This window comes from Haemorhous mexicanus, chromosome 8 (genome assembly GCF_027477595.1).
Source record: "Haemorhous mexicanus isolate bHaeMex1 chromosome 8, bHaeMex1.pri, whole genome shotgun sequence".
NCBI lineage: Eukaryota > Metazoa > Chordata > Aves > Passeriformes > Fringillidae > Haemorhous > Haemorhous mexicanus.
In genome coordinates this window covers 27758939-27781688 of record NC_082348.1, presented here as the reverse complement: position 1 = coordinate 27781688, position 22750 = coordinate 27758939, and the positions used below count along the sequence as shown (strand labels likewise).

Below are 22750 nucleotides of genomic sequence, written 5' to 3'. Positions count from 1 at the left end.
GGCTTTTTTCTCCCCCTTTGTTGCAGTGACCTGGTATGATGTTCTCTGCCTTCTACAATGCAGTTTGGGAATAAATCCTTCATTCCCTTAGAGTCGCTTCTCTTCAGTATTGCTTAATAGAAAATATTCACATTGAAGAAACATTTATATCTTCTTTTAGTGTTACTTATTTTATGACTTTTTTAAATCTGAAACAAAGCAAAATAACTGTGATATACATGTATTTTTACATTTTAACATAAAATTTAGAAGGAAGCTAAAGAAAAAAAGTTCAGAGGTATCTAGATCTGTCCCTCAATTAGCATTTTTTTGTGTTGAATATGATAAATGCCTCAATACCCTTGACAGAAGTTCTAGACCTTTTTAAACATGGAATTCTAAATTTATATATTGTGTGTGTGTATATACACATATATGAATTTCACATCCTTTAAGTAGCAATTATGCCCTGTAGCCAGGCATTTGCTAGTAGTATTAACGACTGGTTGAGGTAAGGGGATTTCTCTTTTGTTTTCTTCCTTAATCAGTGACTGCCAACAGGTGCCAAACACATTCATTAGGGAATTACTTTAGAAAACAGGGAGAAATTAATATTCCCACAGAGCCTGACTGCCTTTAAAGCTGGTAATTGTAATTTTGAATAGCCTTACATCCCCAGTAACTACCTGCTCTCCCAGCCCTACCCGTTCTATTTTCCATCTCACTGTATAATCTCTTCCTCACCTCTTTCCTGGGCTTTCACCCTTGCTGCACTCCACCCCACCTTTCCCGAGGTGTCCACGTGGATAATCTCATTATAACTAAATACCCCCTGAAGAATTACAAGGGACAGCACCACGCTGGCACGAACTCTTCCCAGGGCCGCCCTTCCCCGGAGGCTCCCGTTCCCCGCACCGGCACCGAGCGGGGCCGCGGCGCTGCGGGAGCGGCCGCCAGGGGGCGCTGTCGGCCCTGCCAGGGGCTGTGAGGGGCAGGGCAGGAGCGGGACCGCCCCGGGCCGGCGGCCGGGAGCGGAGCGACCGCACAACCTGCTTCGCTTTTGGCTCGTTTTTAAAAAGCGGAGGAATCCCAACGTGAGTCTTCGACGTCTTTTGTGAGCGGTGTCTTACGGCTCGCATCCACTCTGCCGGCCCGCCGTCAGCAGCCTCAAGGTGCCCCTTACACCCGCAGCCCTCACGACCGGCGCTGGCAGCGCCCCCGTTCCTACCACGGTGCCTCCACTTGAAGGCTACGCGTACTGCAGGGTATTTAACCTAATCACCCCTTCCACCCGCTGTCTCTACCCTGGCACAGAGGCAGCCCAAACCTGCCCAAAACACGCGCGGGGAAGCATTCCAGCGGCCGCCCCGGCGCACGAACGCTCTTGACAGGCAGCACGGTCCTCCACAGGCCCTCTCCGTCAAGGTCGTGGCGGGGCGACCAGGTGTTACAAGTCCTCCTACAGCGCCCCGGTCGCCCCCCGCGCACCGCCCCGACCGCCCGTCCAGGCGTCCCGCGGGCACGCCCCTCCCCAGGGCCATTGGCTGCCGCTGCGCCGCCGGGGGGCGGCCGCGCCGCCGATTGGCCGAGCTCGCCGTCCGTCAACATAAGCCCGGCTCCTGTCACAACAGCGCGGGGCTGTGGCCGCACTTCCTGCGCGCTCCTCGCGTCCCCCGCCCCGCTCCTCTGGCTCCGCGGAGTCCCGTGCGGGCACCCTCCGCCCCGGGGACGGACATGGCTCCTCCGGGGAAAGCTGGCGCTGCCGCCGCCGTGCCGTGAGAGGAGCGCCGCGGGACGCCGTCCGTTCCTCCGTCCGTGCGACTCCCCCGCCCTCTCAGCTGCCCGGAGAAGTTGACACCGCTCGGCGGGGCGATGGCAGAGGCTGCTGGCGGCAGAGAGCAGCCGGCGGCGGGCCGTGCTCCTCCCGACGCCGCTTACCGTGCCGAAGAGGAACCCGAGCCGGCATCCCTGGACGCCGGGGGCAGGAGGCGGGAGCGCCGGAGCGGCGTTTCGGCCGTGGGTACCGCGGAGCGCTTCCCCGGCGGCAGCCTGGGGCCAGCGGCAGCGCCCGACCCCGACGCCTGCCTGCTGGAGGCGGCCAAGGCCACCCCGCGGAGGAGCAGCATCATCAAGGTAAGGGTGTGCCGCTCCCCCGGGAAGTTTGCGCGGGTCCCGCCGCCGGCTTACCCGGGCTGAAGCCGCCCTTCGGTGCATCCCTGCCCGTGGGAGGGGGCCGGGGTGGGCAGAGGGGTGGTGGGACCCCTCCAGGGACGGGCTGCCCGCACCCTCTGCGCAGGTGAAGCGGCCGCTCCGCCGCGCAGCGCCGCTGCCCTGCCTGCGGCGAGCAAGGACGGCGGGGCCGCGGCGCCGCCTCCCCGGAGCCCCCGGGGTAAGATGCGTGCCCGGGCGGAGCGGCTCTCCTCGGTCTGTGATGGGATTCTGCTCCCGCCGCCGCTGAGAGAGGTCGGGGTCCCACCCACGCTCGTGCGTGACCCATGGGGCTGCTTCCCGCCGAGTTGTAAAGTTTTTGCATAGCTCGTATCTGTTCTTATTTAATATTTATGAAGCACCTGGAAGGCAGAATGAATAGCTTCTACAGCGCTGGCTTTTTCAGCTCTTGAGCAGCAAAATATGCAGTGTCACAAATTAACAGAAGGTGTGTTTGGAGACGGGCTGTAGTACAGGTTGTTGCGGAGCAGCACCGGGTGTTAGCACCTTTAATGTGAAATTAACACGTCGGGCGTGACCTTAAAGCCTCTGCCTTTGTTATTGTCTGGGAAGGAAAATGGTTTTATGATTATGTTGATTTTGCTTTTTTTTTTTCGGTTTAATGTTTTTTAATAAACTCAATAGTTTTGAATTAAATGGCATCTCCTGGCAAGTATGTAGGCTTAATCGCCAGTTTCTGGGGAACCGATGAATGAAATCTCCTGGGGGAACTTAATTTAGCATATGGTCACACGTGATCCTCTTGTTAGTGATTTGCACTTGGAAGGCATCGGGAGAACAGTGGAAAAGAAGACTTCTCATCTGTAAATGTGTGAAAGCGCTGGGTAGAACTCTACCTTAATGCTGGAAGCTCAGGACCGCATACTTAGCTCTTGCAGCTCAATATGTCCATTCAACGGAAGAACAGATATGCGAAATACTTGCTTTTTGCATTTTAAAGCTATAAACGTTCAGAGGAGACCGGGGTGGTTAAATGCAAAAGAGCCTCGAGGGTCCTCTGCAAGTTTCACGTTGAAGTATTAACCCATTAAGTCCAGCAAAGCGTTAAGGGTGGTTTTAGTTTTGTAAAGACATCTACTATGTCTTTACATGGGAATGCTTCCAGTCTGAAGTTGCATAAATGTATAAATGCTTTGCTAAATCAGGACCAATGTTCTGTAACTGTATGGTGAGGAGATGATATTTTCTCTTAGAATTGTGTGAAGGTTTCAAAAATTGAAAATAGACGATCTTGGATTTCAGTTAAAAATGTATCATTATTTTTACGGATTAGACCAGTTCTGTGTGGTAGGTGTGTTTTAATGTCATAAACGGTGTATAATTGTTAATGACTGGGTAGCATATTCATTACTGGTTGGTAGATTGATATTGATAGTTTAGCACATCTGATAATGATCAGCACGTCAGCACATAGTGCTAACGATCACTCTTCTAACTGGAGGAAGTTCCTTGAGGCAATCTCAGGATGGTGTTTAGAAGGAGGAAGATTCCTGACAGAGGTAAGAAAGTATTAATGTTCTTATACAAGGAACTGGTAAGGCATCATCTTAAATACTGGCTAAACTCAGTGTCCTGTGTTTGGAGTGGTGCATTCAAACTGGAGCAGATGCACAGAAGGGTAGCTAGGATGGGCTGATAAGGTTTCTGGATTGAATACTGTATGAGGGGAAAAGTAGATTTCTTGGACAAAAGCAGAGGACTCTTATGTGTAGATCCAGTCTTGAACCTAGAAAGTTACTTTGGGCCCTGTAAGGGTTTGGAATGGTCTTTTGATAGGAGTGGAATGAAAAATACCAATGTTAATGTTAAATTTAAATGTTAAATAGATGGATTAAATTAGATAACATGGCTGTGTCTCATAGCAGGTGTCTGAACTTGAGAATTGACAGGCTGTGCATCTCTAAGGCACAGTGTTGGGACCCCACAGAGAGCATTGCATTTCTTTTCCCTCAAGGTTATCTCAGTGGTATATAAAAGTGTCTTGAATCACAGTTTTCCATTGGCATTATACAAGGAAATACCATTACCTTTGGGTAGAAATTAAATAATGTATTTGTCTACATTTTCAGGAATTTCTAATGTACTAGGACATATTCATCAGGTGTTAAATGCAAATTTTAGTTGGAATTAAGATAAAACCCTCCAACTTACATTTTTTTCTTTTTTCAGGACTTCAGCATGCAGGATTTCTGCACAACCATTATGTTTTACAGGGAAATGAATTTTCTAATGTTTTATTATATTTATTTTAATCTGAAATGTCCATATGTTCATATAAATCTGTAGTCAAAACGGTATTCCATTGCTTCCTCTAAGCTGATCTTATCTGCAGAAAAATGTGACTTAAGAAAGCAAAGGAAGTTGCACAGCAAGGACAAGCTCTTACTCTGCAGGAGTTGAACACTCTTGCTCTGTTTTCCCCTTTATCTCTCAACTATTTAAAGGTGTACTTTAAACATGAGCGGTCTTGCTCAATTAAGTGAAAAAGTTAAAATTCTATAAATTTAGGTGGTCAAAGTACACCTCTAACAGCATTTTTTTCCACAGCTGTCTTTTGGAACTCTGGAATTCTCAAGGTTAGCATCTGAGAGTTCAATTCCAGTGGAAGCCAGACTTGCTTACATTGGAGTGTTCTGCCACCCACAGTATAACTGTGAAGTACAAAGGCTGAACAGGGACTTGCTTTAAAAACCTTCCCTGCAGCAAAATCCACTTGGCATATATTGCAAGTAAAATATGAACCCCTCTCAATAATCTTCAGTGCGTTCATGTGCTCTATATTTGGCTTCAGAAACAAGAGAACTCATTTGTACAAAAAGAACAAAGTGTAGCCAGAAAATTGTTATTCCCATTTTGCTTTGCTGACATTCGCAGCTTTGTAGATTGAGGTACATGTAAAATAAGATTAATGAGAAATAGTTGTAGCTGTCCTTGTGCATTAGGTTGTTTCACTCATGTGCATTAGTTGGTTTTTTTTTAGGTTTTGTGTTTTGGTTTTGTGGTTATTTTTCTAATGCAAGGAAGAGGTAAGAGGTCTTACTACAGAACTGGAACGAGAAAGGGAGTTTGCCAGGAGGAACCTGAAATCAGCAGACAAGAATGCTTGGAGATAAAACTAGAGAAATGGCAAGATATCATAGAACTTGACCTGTTTTCTAGGAAGTCTAAAGATGGAGTATGTGTTGATTAAATGGTTTGCCAAGTGGTTGTTTTTTGTTGTTGTTGCTTGTGAATAATCCAGGCCCAGTTGTTTGCACATAGAATAATAATTGTGACCACTTTTAGGCCAGGAGAGCAGAAGACAGTGCTTGGAGAACTGGATTTCTGCTTTCTTTGCATTTAATGTTTTGCAAGCCTTCCTGTGTAGGGGGCTCTAAACAGAGTAAATGAATGTTGTTTTCCTTCTGGCATGTTCCTTCTGCCATTGCCATGTATGAGCACTTGAATAAATGAGTAGGAAGGCTGTGTAATTTGTTATGTAATGCTACTGAAACACTTTGTAGCTTTCTACCAAAATATTTCTCTGTCAGTCCTTATCAGGCATCTCTCTCTGCTTTGTTTGCATGCAAGACAAACTTTTGGGATCATGTGTTTGTTTTCTTCCTGGATCTTTGTTTTAAGATACTGTAGCAGATAACGCAGCAGACTGTGCCCATGAAATGAACTTGAAGTAGCAGCTGCAGGCTCTCTAACTCAGACTTTAACTTCAGTCACAGTGGAGCTGTGAGTCCTTTCACTGAAGTTCTTCCAAAGGCTATTTGCCTGCTTCATGTAGAGGTTTCTTTTCCTTTAAAAGCCCGTTGAGTTATCCTTGCTTATAATACCCTACTAGCCTAAGAACTGCAAGTTTCAGGGTTTTGCAATTTAATTAATCAGTGGAAGTGTATCAAGATAGCCAGCTGTCTTATTTCAAGACTCGTATTTATGCTTTTGACGTTCTCAGCTTTAAAAAAACCCCTCTGCAGTGAAGGCAGTGAGGCTTAGTTTCTTTCACTTTGTTCTGACGTGTGGTGACAGAATTCAAGTATTTTAAATACATGCCACGTCTGTCTATGCAACATAACTATTTAAGACTGTTTTCAGAAAACTGTAATGATTCTCCAGAAGCTTTTACATAGCTTTTTGTTGTGTAAGCTTGCATTTAGGCACTTGATGCTTAATAATCTTTAATTATGACTATCTAAGATTCATTAAAGCTGATAAACTACTTGATAGTCCAATGCTGATTTTATCATGAATGCATTCTTCTATGTATATGTACCAGAAGGAAAAAAGGAGAATATGTAAGTTGAGATTACATTAAATAATGTGCTAGAGCCTAAAAAGGCATTTAGAAGGGCAAGAATGACACGTCTAGCCATGCAAAGACTGCTACAAAATGGGAAATTCACCAGATAGATCTGGAAAAAGGTAACTGGTGGGTGATATTTTCATGTATGTAAATTCCCAAACATTGTGGGAAACAGGGAACTGATATTTGTTCTCTTTCACAGAATGTGGAGTCAGGGAAAAAGGCAGTGGTAGCTCTTTAGCAGCAGGTTGAAAATAAATGGCAATATTTCCTGATGCAGCATGTGAGTAAATCATGTACTTTACAGCCCCAGAAATCTGTGCAGTCAGACATGTAAATGGGTTTGAGCAGGTTTGAAATGACAAATTGATGAAGAGAGCTTTGCAATGCACCAAAAGCATGTGGCTTTGAAAGTTTCTAAACTACAAGTGCTTGAACTCTGGGAAGCCACAGCAAAGAATCCACCACTTTGTACTTCCTTGCTTCTTTTGTGTCTCCCCAGGCATGTACTCATCTTGGGATACCAGCCTAGGTTAAACTTTATCTAACCCAGTATCTGTTTCTTAAAAAAACTTAAATGAATTGTGAAAAGACCCAGGAAACTGGTTTCTATTACTGCTAGTATAAAATTAGAAATTTGTTAATTTAGTTATTTAGAATTAATGTTTGCCACCTTTACAGAAGAGAAGTGGTTTAAAGATATTTTTTGATTGCTGTGGCATAGCTGTTTATATTTTCTTAAGACTTCACCTCAATTTCATATGCCACTGTTTTTCCTTAAGCATCTATTCAGGACTATTTTGGACAGAATAAATGCTGGTTATAGACCTGCTTTTGTCAAATGAGTTATGGCCAGTAATTAGTATCAGTGAAGATGGGCAGTTTTTCTTTGAACTGTTGTGTTTATCACTAAGATATATTCTCATGGGGGGCAGTGGGCATTTCAGACTGGGGTTTAACTTCCATCTCTTTCCTCTTTGTTCTTAAAGCAACATCAGTAGATCCAGTATAGCTGTGGTTAAATTGGTAACACTGTAGTGAGAGAGACTGAGGTGTTGTGGAATTTTTTTGTGTCAAGCTATCAATAATAATTATCATGGCAATGAAAACCACTATATATAAAAGGATTCACGTGCAAGATTTGGGCATGTGGGTCTTGGGAAGCTGACCTAAAGGCTCATCTGGCTAAAAGTCTCCTCAAATTTAATGGGTGCCTTTACACTGACTTGTCTAAACTTTACTGCTTGAACAATTTTAAACAAACCCAAACAACCTACATCCAGGCCAAACTGCTTCCTTTGAAGTTTATAGCAAAAATGTCTGCTAACTGTGCTAGTAGTAGTCCATGTTTCTTGGTTTGGTTCCACTTGGCACATAATGTAACACGTGAGCAGTGATCTCAGGGAACATGTGGGTACAGATGGATAAAGCCTTGTGTTTGGGGTGTTTGTCCGTACCAGTTCATAGCAGTCAAGGTCATTTCAGTGTCTTGCACTGGAATTACTGAAAGGTGACCTTTCTGTAGGATAACAGCAAGTCCAGTGGTCTGCAAACACAAGTTCTGGCAGGTTTTTTCAGGAAGTTGTTTGATAGGTTTTCTAGGTAAGAGGTAGGAGCTGTTAAGGTTGGGAGTAAGAGATGAAGTTGGTGATACTTGTTGATTTGTTTTTAAATTATGTGCATAAAGACTTTTGTGCAGAAGTACACAAATGATTAAAAACATTATTTTGATGAAGTATTGGGGCTGGTGGACAGAGCAGTGGCAGAGGAGGAAAGCTTTCTATTGCTTTCCAAATATGTTAAGCAGCTGTTAATAAAATTAAGTTTTCATATCTGTGTGGAGATGCAAATCCTGTTTCTCATGCTAATATTTTATTCATTTTGTAGTTCCACTGAGATCATCGCCATCTGTAACAAAAATGTTTTGAGTTAATGGTATATTTTTTTTTTCTTTTCTTCCCTACAGTAGATGTGGAAATGCAGGCAGTTACTGTAGAACCAATAACACATCTGCTGTGGTGAACCATTTAGCTGGTCATTCTTGTAAACTTAATCAGCATATTTGATGGGTTGGTGTAATTTCTGGTAATGATGGGTGATTTTTCTAAGATATGACAAAGGATGAATAATATTAGTTTTAATAACACATGTATGCTAGTTTGTTGGTTTTTTTTTTTGCTAATGTGACTTGAAGGTTTTGACATGCATGACAATTCAAGAGCTACTCGGACTTGATTAAAAAAATAAGTGCCACAAATGGCTAAATGCCTTTACTAAATGCTAACATGTTCTGAAGACTCATAAAGATCTTTGTATAGGTTGGAAATGTATTTACAATCAAAGCCTTGTTCTTGAATATTTCTGTATCATAAATATTCTGGGGTTTGAAGCCTACTTATGTAGAATCCTGATGTCTGGAAGAGTCTTTTGTCCGAAGTTTTAAGTGATTATTAACCCCCTTCCTGAAATGTGTTCACATTGCTGAGACTATTGTAATATCTTCATTATGAATATCTTCAGTTGTGGTTCACTGTTTAGTGTGTATTTATTAAGTTGAAAGTCTCTGACCATTAAGACTTTGTACTGGAATCAAACTGAGGTAAAATATTCTTCCTCTTCCAGAGCCACTTACATCAATGAAATTAGCATTGGGATTATTCTTTGAGGCTGCATGCATCAGGTAATGTTATTGTGGGATGCCTAGTTAAAGGTGTATCTCAGTCTAAAAGCCAACTGGCACCCAAGTATTACTGTACTGAGGGCTTTTAAAAATATATATTCTAGCTGTAAATGTGTACTGTGAAGACTGGATTCCCCTGCTGGGTGGCCTGCTCAGGGGAGTACTGACACACCATGTTTTAGATAATCCCAGCTGAAACAGCTACAGAAAACATTCATTAGTCATATTGAGTTTTCTCCAGAAGCTCTCTCTCCTGCTAGATCCTGGTTATCCTTCAGGTTGACCTATGTTATGCTGCTTTGGTACTTCTTGAAGGGGTAAAAGGAGCATGTGTTTGCTGCCCAGTTCTTTGTTCAGAGATTTGTTCACAGTGGAAATATGTTTGAATGCTTCAGAGTTGTCATACCTTGATATGTGTGGGTGTAAGTGGCTGTAGAAGATGCAGAGTGGTCAGTAATTGGGACTCACATCATCATTGTTCAGTGGATGCTTGTTCTGGTAACTGGGATACAACTTCTGAATGGGCAGTAAGAATCTCTCTTGGAAATCTATTCAGTATGAAGCTGGCTGCTCAACTGCATACCTTTCAGAGTAAAGTGCAGTGCTCAGCATTTATTATTTTATGGACCCAAAGTCTGTTAAGCTAATGTTCAAGGATGATTCTCCCAGAGTCATTTGGACCTAATTAACTGTATTATGCTCTAGGTGGACACAGGATGTTTTTAATTCATTAGGTGGGTTAATAATGGATTGCTAATTTGTTTTGATTGTAGACTATGAAAAATTTTAATGCTATTTCACTCTTTCAGGTAGTTTGGAGGGTTAATACAACTAAAAAGGGAGTTCCTTAAGTAAAATGCAGGATGCACTTGTGGTGTGAGATGCCTGCTGCTCATGAAAATGTGTCAGTATCCATCTTGCTTTTGTGTATACTGGTGGGCTTTTTTCCATTTTGTGTTGATGCATCTTCTAGAGAGTGTGTCTGCTTAAAAACCAAACCAGAAGAACAAGCAGCCAGACAAAAACTTCTGCCAGGAGTATTGATGAAGAAGATGCCATGAATTTAAGAAATTCTGTGATATTGGGTCCTACTGCAGTCAATGCATTTTGAGGAGTAAGTGTGCATTGGAGACTGCCTGAGAATGACAGCTGCACCTTGCTTGCAAGTAAAAGGCAGGAAGTAAATAGCAATAAGAGGTAAAACTCCTTGATCAGGAATCAGATGCTAGTGCTTGAGTACACCAGAAAAGCCACAGGCCAGAGCAGGGTGAGAGCATGTCTAGAAACTCAAGTGAAATTCAGAAAATTGGATTATGTGTAATCAGAGTGCTGCTGAGAGCACGGCTGTCACGGGGAGCAGGCAAGGCTGAAATAAAACCAGGGAGCCTGGCTGGGAGGTTGGGCACTAGAGTGAGGAGTCAGCCAAGGGTGCACAAGCAGGACAAGGGTGAGGTGGAGGACTACAATTTGAGGAAGAATTTTCAGCACAGCCATGGGGATCACATTTGCAGATGCAGCTCTGAGCACTGCTGCTGGGAAAGTCACACAGGAAAATGACAGTTCGTTGCCTGAGCTGGGTTGCTCTGGATTTGTGGTCTTTTGGGCATGTACCGTGCTAGAGGTGTGTAGGTGTTTCAGGGGACTGGCTGCTGAATGGTGTCAGGTTTGAGGAACTGGAAAAGGGCACAAGGTGGCTGCCAGAAGCCAGAGGGTTTTTATGCCACAAACGTTTATGGCAGCTCTGGTTGAGAGAACAATGGGAGGATAATTGAGGGCTGCCTTGGTCCAGCTCTTGACCGCTTGGTGGTGAATATTCCTTGCATCTCTCTCTTCTTAAGTGAAGATTTCTGCCTGTTTGGGCATCACCTATTAAGCTTTCCATACCCCTGTAGCATTTAGGTGAGCTTACCATTGAATTTTAATGTCACTGTGATGTTTTAGTTTTATTTACATTGTTGGGATGATTTTTTGAGAAAATAGATGATCTTGGTGATTCTGTCAGTTTTAGCCTACTTGCATAGGAGAAGGAGAAGGATAATTTTTACTTAATGTTAATTTTTCTCTTAGGACACCAAATGCATTATGAGCAACACTTATCATAAATGTAGATGAGTTCTGGGTTCTTGCATTTAAGTTTTTTATAAGCTGTGGTTTTGCTTGGAAGACCCATGTGAATTTTTTTTGTTATTTTTATTCTTCTAATTTGATTTTATAACAGTTTCTATGAATATCTGATTAGAACTTGCATTTGCTCACCTAGAGGGACTGCTGAACTCTTGGAGCGAGAGCTATCCGGAGAAAGCACTGTGAATAGATTGCTGTAAGATCCTTCCTCTTTTTCTGAATGAGATTATGTAGGAGGTTATTGCATTAATGTAGCAAATGTGATAGTTTAATAAAAGTACTATGTTCTATTGGAGTATGACACACCTCCAGGCTACCTCATGTAAATACTGTCATAAAAAATTCTCTGAGCGCTGCTAAAAAATAGATGTTGGAATCCATGCAACATAAGAAGAAAGACTTTCTGCAAACATTTTGTGTTCAGTGGTAGATGGAGCCCTGTCCCCTAGGCTGCCTGGGAGCAGCACAGCCTTCATTGGGAATGGAGCCTTCATTTGCTGGAGCCAGCCTTGCTCTGTGGGTGACACCCAAGCACAGGAGTAAGGACAGGTTTGTCCTGGGACATCCATGGCTGTATCCTGAGGGAAAGCTTGTCTTCTCGTGTTGTGGAAAATCAGTTGTATTTGTGTATGAATTGGGAAATGCAAGTTATGGCATTCACGTAGCTTGTGAATTTCTTCCTCAGTGTTATGAGTCACAGTGGCAGTTGCTCCCTAAAGCAATGCAGATTTTCAGTATAAACATAGTTTCTGCAGTCTGAAATCAGTGGCAATTTTCCCATTGCCATTAACGGAGGAGGGATTGGATTGAACACAAATAGCCAATCACTAAACCCTGTTATTTTACCTCACAATTTTCTTTTTCAGACTCTGAAAATGTGGTTAATTATGTTATGCTGATTCTACTTTGAGCTAGGCAAGGTTTGTTTGGCAAAACTGCATGGCCTTAAATATCAGCGCTAATACTGCTGAAGAATGAATTTTGGGGGATTATTTCTAGATAAGTTGTTCTTATTAGAAGCACAAAAAAGACAAAGTTTTTATTAGAACTGATAAAAAAATAGATGACTTCACTCACAGCAAATACATTTGTTTGCTTGGCAGTGCTGCTGTGGCATCTGTGTGCTGGATGCAGGTTTATAATTCTGTTCATATTCAATACTTCTTTTGCTGCATCCTTATGGATGAAAGGGAGGTACTCTCATACATGGTAGTGAGGTACACTGCTTTGATGGACAGGGCTAGTGCTTAGAAGTGAGTGATTTCAATGGACTGATCCAAATCTCTGTTTGATCTTGAGATCAAATTGGAGCCTGTGGCCTTCAGAACAATCTCCTGGTACCTTTGGTTGCCAAAGATTCCCTGCAGCAGTACCTTCCAGCTTTGAAGACTTTTTTAAAAATTGTAACCATTATAACTACTTAAATTATTTTACATCCTCGTGCTGAGCATAGATTACATAGACCAGTCCAAGGGCTGTGGTATTTTCCTGCAGAAGAAGCTGGGCTGCAGCAGTAGATGGGGGAGGATAAGTAAATTGTTTGGCTTGGGAGAGTGAAATGTGAGTTAAGCATCGTGCTTTGCCTAGACTCAGCAGCTCTGCTGGGAGGGGCATGGGTGTGGGGAGCAGGTAAAGCTTAAGTGATAGGAAAAAAGGTTGATTTAATGAGATGAGGTTAACATCCTCATTTGCATTGACCAGCGAAAAGACTGTAACGATGTCCCCATGTGCTGTGAAATGCTGACATACAAGCACTTGTGATAAAATCTTGTGGCTTTGCCCAAAGAGCTCACCTTTCTGAGGGCTAATGGCCAGTATCATGTTTAGATGTGAGCTGGGGCTGGATGGATGATCCCATTTACCAAGAGGAGATGAGACTGAGAGGAACAGGGAGAGTATTAAAAGGGGGCAATGCAGAGCACAGAGCTGAGATGTTGGGAAGCTGCACCCTGTACCTGCTGGTGGCAGTGCCTGTGATGTCTGGGGAAGATAGCAGTTTTGTTCCTTTTGAAATTATCAAGACTTAAATCCTGATAAATAAAAACCCCTAGAGCTTATGAGTACACTCTTATCCTGTATTGCAGTACCTTGCCTTCCCAGTATGGAGGACCACACATTTTTCTTAGCTTACTTAAGAAAATTGGCATAAAGCTGGTGCCTGGCTTCCACACAGCCCTGCTCTGCAAAGAGGAAACTGTATCTCACTTTAGACCAGCTTTTAACTTCTCCAATGATACACAGCTCTCAGCTTGAATAAACAGCTAGCTATATCCTACTGCAAGTGCATTTGGCATAGTTTTTAGAAATTTGAGGATTTGAAAGGAACAGTGTGGGCACGGTGTTCTGTTCACCAGGAGAAGAAATATCAGCTTTCTAACCTAAGAAGGTTGCAGCATTTTCTCTCTGCTTTGAGCAGTTGTGAGGCAAAAGATAGGACCCTGCTGAAATCCACCATTGGTGGGGTATAATCTAGAACTTAATATTTCATTTGAAATACCATTTTGTTTATTTATTTATCTGTACACCTACTCAAGGATTGCAGAATGTCTCTAGCTTGTGTTGTGGCATATTGCAGCCAGGAGCACACATTGCACAGTTGTCCAAATACTACTCAAGGAAAACACTGAAGTGTTTGTGTCTGGATATGTGTATGCTCTAAAGAACATAGTTCCCACTTGCTCAGTTTATTATCTTCCCCTTCATCTATGCATATAAGCAGTGCATATGCTTTGCATGATAGTAGAAATTCACAGAATGTATCAAATTGACTTTTTATGCACAAAATTTTGCATTATTGCATAATTTTAGCAGTGGGAAATTATGGTGTTTTTTCCTTGCATGAATCCAAGAACTAAATGTGTTAGTTATTGGAAGATAGAGCTTCTTTTCAAAAGGAAGAAAAGGCCATTTAAATTCAGTATTGCAGCAGAAGTATATGAATAAGAAGGTCAAGTATGGTTTACACTGCTGAATAACTTGCGTATATTGGAAATACTTTTTTCTGTCTCCTGCTCTTTTTGCCATGCTGTAAATACAACTTGGAATGGTTTATTTGAAAGGCTTTTTAAAAAAAATTGTGTATGGACAAGTCTCCAATTTTGAACTGATGGTCATCAGGAGGTAGCTAAAACTAAAGCTGGTACTAGAGTGCCTATATAGTGATTTGCATTAGGTCTTAATTAAGACCTAATGCAAATGGGCCACGGGCCCATTTCTTGTAAGATGGAGATGAAAATAAGGATGAGAACAAGCAGAGAATGAAGAAGAACAAACATTGCATCCACAGACTGGTGTGTGTGTGCTGTAAAACTGGTGTGCTTACCTACAGCCTGTGCTGGTGTTTTCTGCAAAAAGCTGCTGTAGCAGGAAGAGAGGTGCAGACTGACTCGTGCTGCTGTGGCAGACTGAGATACAGAGCACTGTGACACTGCTCACAGGGGTCCCAGGATGAGGGAAGAGATGAGAATCTTGACTCCCTGTTTCAGAAGGCTTGATTTATTATTTTATTATATATATTATATTAAAACTATACTAAAAGAACAGAAGAAAGGATTTCATCAGAAGGCTGGCTAAGAATAGAAAAGGAATGAATAACAAAGGTTTGTCTGTGACTGAGACAGTCTGGACAGCTGGGCTGGGATTGGCCATTAATTAGAAACAACCAGGTGAGACCAATCACAGACCCACCTGGTGCATCCCACAGCAGCAGAGAATCATTGTTTGCAGTTTGTTCCTGAGGCCTCTCAGCTTCTCAGGAGGAAAAATCCTAAGGAAAGAATTTTTCATAAAACATGTCGGTGGCAGAGCACTCCTCTTGCCAGCAGAATTGCTTGAACAGAGGTGTTCCAGCCAGAGGTTCTGTGTGTTCTTCTGGCCTGCTACACCAAAGTAGGATTTGATTTGTATGGTTCTTAGGTAGAAAAGACTAATTGGGAGCCTTTGACAAAGAGCTTGGTATCCCAAGTGAGTGTTACCTTTGTGAGTGCTGGATAGTGGGAGTTAGAAATGAATTCCATCTTTCAGGGCAGGACCAGTGAATGCCCCCAGCAGAAAAATAGCAGTTACTTGCAGTTTGGGCAGGGGAAATTGTTCTTTGATCATCCTGGCTGTGTATGTAGAAGGTCAGCTATACAGTTGAATTAATAAAATAGTTTGTGTGCTGGTTTTTCTTTGTTGTTTGTGTTTGGTTTTGGGTTGGGTTTTTTGGGGCTGGTTGTCATGCCTGCCTGTATTTTAGTGGTGTTCAGAATGCATTTTCTCTTCATGAATTTTGTATGCTTCCAGTTCAGAAGCTAATATCTGAATCTGTGGGGAGCATTTGGGTATAACCTTGTATTGCCCCTTTGGGTTTATTATGCTCCAATAGAGGAACTAATGGATGAATGCAAATATGAAATAAAATTATATGAAAGAGTAATGTTGTAGAAAAGATGCAAACATGCAGCATTTTTGTATAACTCGATATCATCAGTTGCTTCTCAGGTGACTTGGCTACCCATTAATCTCTACACCAGATTTTGTTGAGGTAAAAAACTTGAAGATTTCCTCCCTTTTTCATGTTTTTGAAAATACAATGGGTTTTGTTTTCCATTTGGTTTGGTGGTTTTATTTTGTTTTCTTTTTTTAGTTTAACTTTTTTGTTTTTGCTGTTTTACCATTGCATGTATGATATGTGTTTTGGTTGCTGTATAAAAGATTTTACTACATTAGGAGGGTTTTTGGGATACCTGTCATGCTTGGATGAATGGGTTGTAGCAGTTCAATTGCACTTATAATTTTAAGGCCCTTTTAAAAAAGGCTGGAGAGGCTAACTTCAGGAGCATTCAAGACTCAAGACATCAGGGAGGTATTTAGCATCCTTCTGGAAAGACCTGAGATGGGTGGACACATAACAGCTGTTAAATGAGCTTCTAATGGTGTCAGATGAGCCACTAAGAAGCAGAGAATGCCAGGCTTCTCTCTTTTCTGTGATGATTTAGTGCTCAATAGCAGTAAAATAATCCAGGCAATGCATCAGGGAGAATTGCTGCTTTTCTCAAGTGCTTTTTTAACTTTCAAGATAAGCTTCATGGTGTTCCCAGTGATAATAATGATTAATGCTTCCTTTGCTGCTGACTGCTCTAGGGTTTGTTTCTTGGTAGTTTATATACTATACGAGAAGTTTAGCACCGTCTCTCCCAGCAGGTCACTTCCAGCCATGCCTAACTGCTTAATTAATTGAGTCATTACGATAATGGATTTGTAGTTGGTTTTACAAATCTGTCTGAGTGCCTTCTTCCCTGAGGACACCACTGTACCTTGTTCAGAGAGGTGGGAAAAACAAGAAGAAAAGTTTAACTGCCAAATAACTGCACATAGGAGCATTCAGAGACTTGGAAGAGAACAGCTCAGGAAGTAATTCCATGCTCCTGATCACTTCAAAGTATGTTCTGTGTTGTGAAATGGTTACTTCTAGGGGAAGGACTGTTTGGCCAAAAGAGAAAGCAGAGCTTTTAAAATGTTGGTGGAAGGACCTTTCCCATGTAATCCTCTATAAATAATCTGCTGGAGAAATTGTTGCTTGTATTAATTACTGTATGCATAGAGCCAAAACACAGGGATATTCAGGATGGTGTTGGAGTATCTATTACTGGCAAAATACAGGGAGATACAGGATAGTATGGAAGTACATATTCATACTTTTGTCATCTTATTGGAAAGGTTCTGTACCTTCTTAGGCTTTTCTCATGGGCAGCCCCTCACAGCACTGACTCCTTCACAGCCAACAACTCCAGCTCTCTTCACAGCACAACCAACAAACCCCCATTGCTCTCCTCAACCAGCTAACCCCACTCTTTTTGTAGCACTTTTCTTACTGGACACAGCTGTGGCCTGTTAAGGGCAGGCCTGTTCCTAATCTTTGGTGATTAGTACAGCTGCAACTCCTCAGGTGTGAGACTACCTTCTGCACTGTCTTTATTTTCTTACATTCTTTCCCTCCACACATACAGACAACAAAGGCTTCTGGTGGACCTACAAAATCCTTCCCTTGGACTGGGGCAGTGAAGGGGGGAAAATGTCTCATGAACCCAGTGAAATTTTTTCCACAACACTTTTCCTGTAATTTTTTTTCTATAAGCAAGAGTAGTTTATGTGTGAAAACTTCATCCTGGCTAGCCATAGTTTGTCCATCCTGTGAAGCCAGTGCCTGGTGTTGAAAGTCAGGAACACAGGAGCCTTGCATGTCTGAATGTGTCTGGCAGCTTGGGAAATAGGCTGGATGTGTAGAGCAGGGAGCAGTGCAGAATGCTTGCAGTGGAACCTAATGTGGTCTTGGGTGAGTATTTCTAGCCCTTGCCAGAGGCTGCTTGCCATTTTCAAATAGCTGCTTTACCTCATTTTATGGCCAAATACCTTTGCTCTTTCCTGTTTTTTTTTTCCCCAATCTTATCTTGCCACTTAAAAATAGAACATTTTATTTTACTGCAAAGCAAACAGTCATCAGTTAATGATGAAGATCATTAATTACATTGTCAGGTTAAAAAACTGTATTTCTGCTGTATTTTTTCCACATAATCATGGTATTTGCCCTGTATGTTGGATTTGAATGTATTCTGCTCCGAGATAATTTGCAATGTGATCACTGTTTTCCAAGTGTCTGGAAAAGCCACAGTGATGGCGCTCAACCTCTGAATATTTGCTCAGATTTTTTTTTTTTTTTTTGCCCCCACTCACTCTCCACCATAACCACATTACTCTCAACTCAAAATCTGCTCCTTGATCTTGGTCTTTGGCCTTGCCTATACTGGAAGACAATTTGACTAAAGATGTAAAAACTACACATAGAAGTCCAGATTATCAGAAAAAGAAAGATTAAGTTCACTGACACTGTGATTCCCTGCTAAGTGTGGGTTCAACTCTGAGACATGTTTTGACTTTTGATGCATTTATCTAGTCACTCTTTTATCTTTGCTGTCCCTGAGCAGATCACTGCTAAGTACTGACCCAGTTCTTTCAGTGTGTTTGGGGTTCTGCCCAAGATCACCTTGCAGCACCTTTCCAACAGTAGGGTTTGCCAAGACTTGCAGAAGTGTTGCACTATGGTGCCAGCACTGAACTACTAAGAATGACAGTGTGATATTGTCAGCAGACTTGTTGAATCTCAGTAAGGGCTTTTTTATCATGCTTTTAAAAACTTCGGCTGTATTTAACAAAAGTGAGACTCTTTGAGTGTCCCATGACTTCAGAATATGGAATAAGCTAGATAGTTTTTAAGCAAAAACTAACTTTGGATCATGTAGGAGTTACTGTGTTTGTCTTTTACCTCCACAGTAGTGTTGAAAGCTTTTTATTTGTTGCCATGATAACATAGTGGTGAGTCTTTAGTTCACGTGTTATAGTTTCAGAAATGAAAACCCCATCCTTCATGTGTGTGTTTAATGGTAAGAGAAGGAAGGGCAGATGCTCCCTAAGGACATTATGTAGCACTATAAAAGGTTGTTTGTTTTTTTAAATAAACTTCCCCAAAAGCAGTATGTCTACAATGCTGATTAAGAAGAGTATGCTGGAGAGACAAATGAGAAAGATCAGCAAAGAGATTATTTTACTGAATATGAGAGGAGTCTTTGTGATCATTCTGTAGAAGGATGAAACTTTTAAACTTTTAAATTAATTTATTTTCTTCTTCATTGGGCTTTGAGGATGTCAGGTACCTCTTTTGTGTTTGCTGTCAGTGGGGTTCAAGAGGACACAGTGTTTCTGGTGCTGGGTTGTTTGGCTGCAGCCCCACCCTGCACAGCTAGTCTCTCCCTGCTGGCCACAGCTGTACAGGTGGGGAAATCAGGGTTTCCTTTGGAAACACTTTCCTTCCTTTCCCCTTGCTGAAGTAGACCCCTTTGTCTCAAATATGACAAGTACTGCTTTGTGTGGCAGTTTGTTAGGTACTCTTCCTGCAGCGGTTGGCTTTAAATCTTAGTGGTTTTATGTCATGTTCTCTTTCTGCAAGTGGTTCTTCCTTTTTGCATGGAAGGGTGGAGGCTGTGTACGTTACTCTCCCAAGCTGATGATTCTTGGAGGCTGATCCTACTTAGTATTCAGCATTCACCTTTTGTTGGAATGTGTCCTGAAGCTATTTAGGCTTCATATTTTTCCAGACTGATGGAGTCTCTTTAGCCCCAGAATTTTTCTTTTCAGTGCAATAATGACACTCTCTTGCCTTCATTGTTCTCGATAATTTTTCTGAATTTTTCAATGCTCGAGGCAATTTCACCGTGGTATTTGATTGCTCTCTTGGAGTCTGTGTGTTTTCACTGGGTTGGATGCTTTCCCTTTGGACTTGCTCTCCCCTCCTGGAACTGCTTTGGTGGTGTGGTAATTCAGGCAGGTCATAAATAACCCTTGACAGAGGTGTTGCTATAAACTAAATTTCTTGGCTATTTGGGAACCCTTCAGTCAGAGAACAAATTTTTAATTGCTATTTCCTGAAATCAAGACCTCCTGCTGCCATGTAGGGAGTCAGAACTGTCTGATATTTCATTCTTTCCTGCTCTGCTCTGCAGAGTTGTCTCAAAGATAAATTCAGTTGTCTTCCTACATGGCCTTTGGAATTTGCCAGCACTGTTTAAACTCCATTATTTTGGAAAGAAGCCCCCAAATGTTGTTATGTTCTACTGGTCCTATAAATCATAAGTTTTTACTGTGAAGAAAAACACTACCTTGAAAATATTTTCAGAATGAAATTATCTATACTTCAGTGAATAAAGAAAATAACAGAAGGGTGCAAATAGTATTATGCTAATCAGTTTCATAGGAAACAATGGCAAGAGCTGCAGTGAGGGAACAGCATAATGAGTTACTTTAAGCATGTTTTCGAGGAGGGATTAAATAATCTCAACCTGCAGTTTTTAGGAGGGGAAATAAACTTTCCTAAGACATTTATTTTGGATACAAACTGAAAGGGATTTCAGAATGATCGCTTCTGTAGCCAAGCAAAACTAGAGGCTACTGTTACCATAAGTCAGCAGTTATTATTTTACTTAAAATCTGTGTAGTTCTGCTTTGTTTTTCAAATATATCTTGCTTGATAAGGTTACAACCATGTGAACTAAAATTTGCTGACTACGCAATATCTACTTCTGCTGCTTTTGCAAAATACTTTGACATATGTGTTACTATAGAAAAGGAGGATTGCTTTCTCAAAACATTTTAGACTTTCAAGTGGTGAAACCTTCTTCTCCCACAAGAGAGACCACCAGGAGAAATAGTCTTGGTGTTAGGCACCAAATAGTTGTTATTCTGGATACTGCACATTATATAATTGACATAAATATATATATATATCAGAATATATGGATTCTGAACTGGTAACCTGTTTATTCTTCAAAGATTCTTTTATTCATGAGAGGGTCTGCTCAACAGAAAAACCTTTATTTTAGTGGGCTGTCAAATCTAAATAAGATGTTATTGAAAAACCAGTTCATTAAAAGGTGTAATTGCAAAATTTATGAAAAGCACTAAGAAGAATCTGCATTACTGTAGCCAGGTCTAGAAGGTATAGTGTAGTGTGGGTATTAGTGACAATTGAAAATTCTGCAATTGAGTCTGGTTTAATTTCTTCCTGATGCTTGTTCTTCTGAATGTTTTTTTTTTGCATATAAAAGCTCTAATATTTTTTTCAAAGATGGAGAAATATGAGCTAAAACAACCCCCTCCAAGACTATTCTAGTAATGACACAAAACTAGTAAAAATATAAATAGAGTTCTCAGTTCTTTCTTCCTTTGAAGAAGCAAATGGTGGAGGTATGAGCTTTAGAGCATATAAAAAACCGTTTGAACTATTACTTTGATTTGACTGACAGAGGTGTAACTATGGTACTTCTCATGAAAATGTTTTCATAACTAACTTCCTATTACTAATTTTTGCCGCCAGAACGTTATTTAAGGCAATGAAATTCTCAGGTCCTATCTGCAATTTCTGCTAACCAACTGATTTTTTTTGTTTGTTTGTTTTTTTAAGAGGCTATTACAACTATTCAGGTAATCTATGGGATATATTTTCAGGAGGAACTGGTTTCTTGTTTCTAAATACCATACTTAGTTTGTATGAGGAAAAGGTCTGCAAGATGCATATTGCAAAATATTCTAAGCAGTATTTTCTTGCCAAGGTCCAGTTGCTAATGCTGTTTGTGACCATCCTTTTGAACTTGCTGCCAGGGAGGTGGAATTTGTAGCTTCTGGCAGAGTCCCTGCAGCTCCCTGTTTGGGTGTGGAGGCTGTCTAGGGAGCTCTGTTGGTGCTCTCCCTCCTGCAGTGGGATAGGCAGCCCTGCTCAGTCAGGGGGGATGTGCTGGGGAGTTCGGGGTATGTGAGGAGCAGCCTCAGGCTCTCACAGGTGGGGAATTGCAGTTGGAAGCAAAGAAGGCTGCAGAGGCTGTGCAGCTGAGGGGATATGGGACAAGGCATATAGAACATTATTTTGCCTCTAATTTTTAGAGGATGTTTGTTCAGAAATGTCATTTCTTATCTTTCTCCTGTTAATTTATTTTGCAGTGGTTTATAATGACCATCCCAGCTGCCTTGATTTTCTCCTCACTGGAGTTGCTATGTTTGGCCTTACCATGGAGTTCATGTACTGAAGTGTCCTTTTGCTCACTGTTCCTCCAGATGCTTTGTTTTATGATAGCTATTTTCTGATGATCCAAGCCTTGTAATAGTTGAATCTGTAAATATTTTTATTTCATCTTTGTTAAGCAACATTACTGCAGAGCATGTTATGACAGTCCTTCAGTTCCAAATAAAGGAAGCTAACATGCCTTCCTTTTTTTCCCTGGGAGCTACAAAATTTTGGATGTCAAATGTAGTTCCTACATTAAAGCAGCCTGGTAAACCAATGCACTAACATGACCATTAAATTAACAGAATGTGATGGTTTAGAGCAAGCATCCTCCCTTGGGTTAGTTTACTGGTAATTTTTTGTCGTTTAGAAACTATTGGGTCAAAATAGGTCTAGATGCAATTAATTTAGATGTAATATAGCTCTTACACAGTTAAGATTTGGGAAAGATGCCTTTTAGCTTATTATTTCTTATTGAGATATTTCAAAGAGCCAGTTAACTGAAAACATAAAGAAAATGTTTTATTTCTTGGATTATCTTTGTAATTATAAATGGAAACTGATTGCTTCCTTTTTTTTAGTTCTGTTTTTAGCGAGGTGGACAAGGCCAACTTTTCTTGTGCTGGGTGCGACCTTCCTCTAAATACTGTCTTGGTGATTATTCCAAGGCCTAGAAAGGTTTCAAAGCTGATGGGTGAATTATTACTTCCTCTTCCTGTCTTCATTTTTTCAATTTTGTTGTGAAAGTAGGAAATGGAGAACTGCAGGCTTGGTTGTAAATTAAATACTTGAGGCTTTTCATGGATTTTTTTTGTACTAATATGTTCTTATTTAGCAAAACCTTTGGTTTTGGCTG

General features: G+C 41.5%; 1 protein-coding gene across 1 annotated transcript in view; it reads left to right on the top strand.

Moving 5' to 3' along the window:
* The first annotated feature begins 1603 nt into the window (after positions 1-1603).
* PLCL1 (phospholipase C like 1 (inactive)) overlaps positions 1604-22750 on the top strand; it is a 180777-nt gene continuing 159630 nt past the window's right edge. The window contains exon 1 of the mRNA XM_059853356.1: positions 1604-2112. Within this exon, the coding sequence (XP_059709339.1) occupies positions 1852-2112 (261 nt within the window). The 5' untranslated portion in view covers positions 1604-1851. The remainder of the gene's footprint in view (positions 2113-22750) is intronic.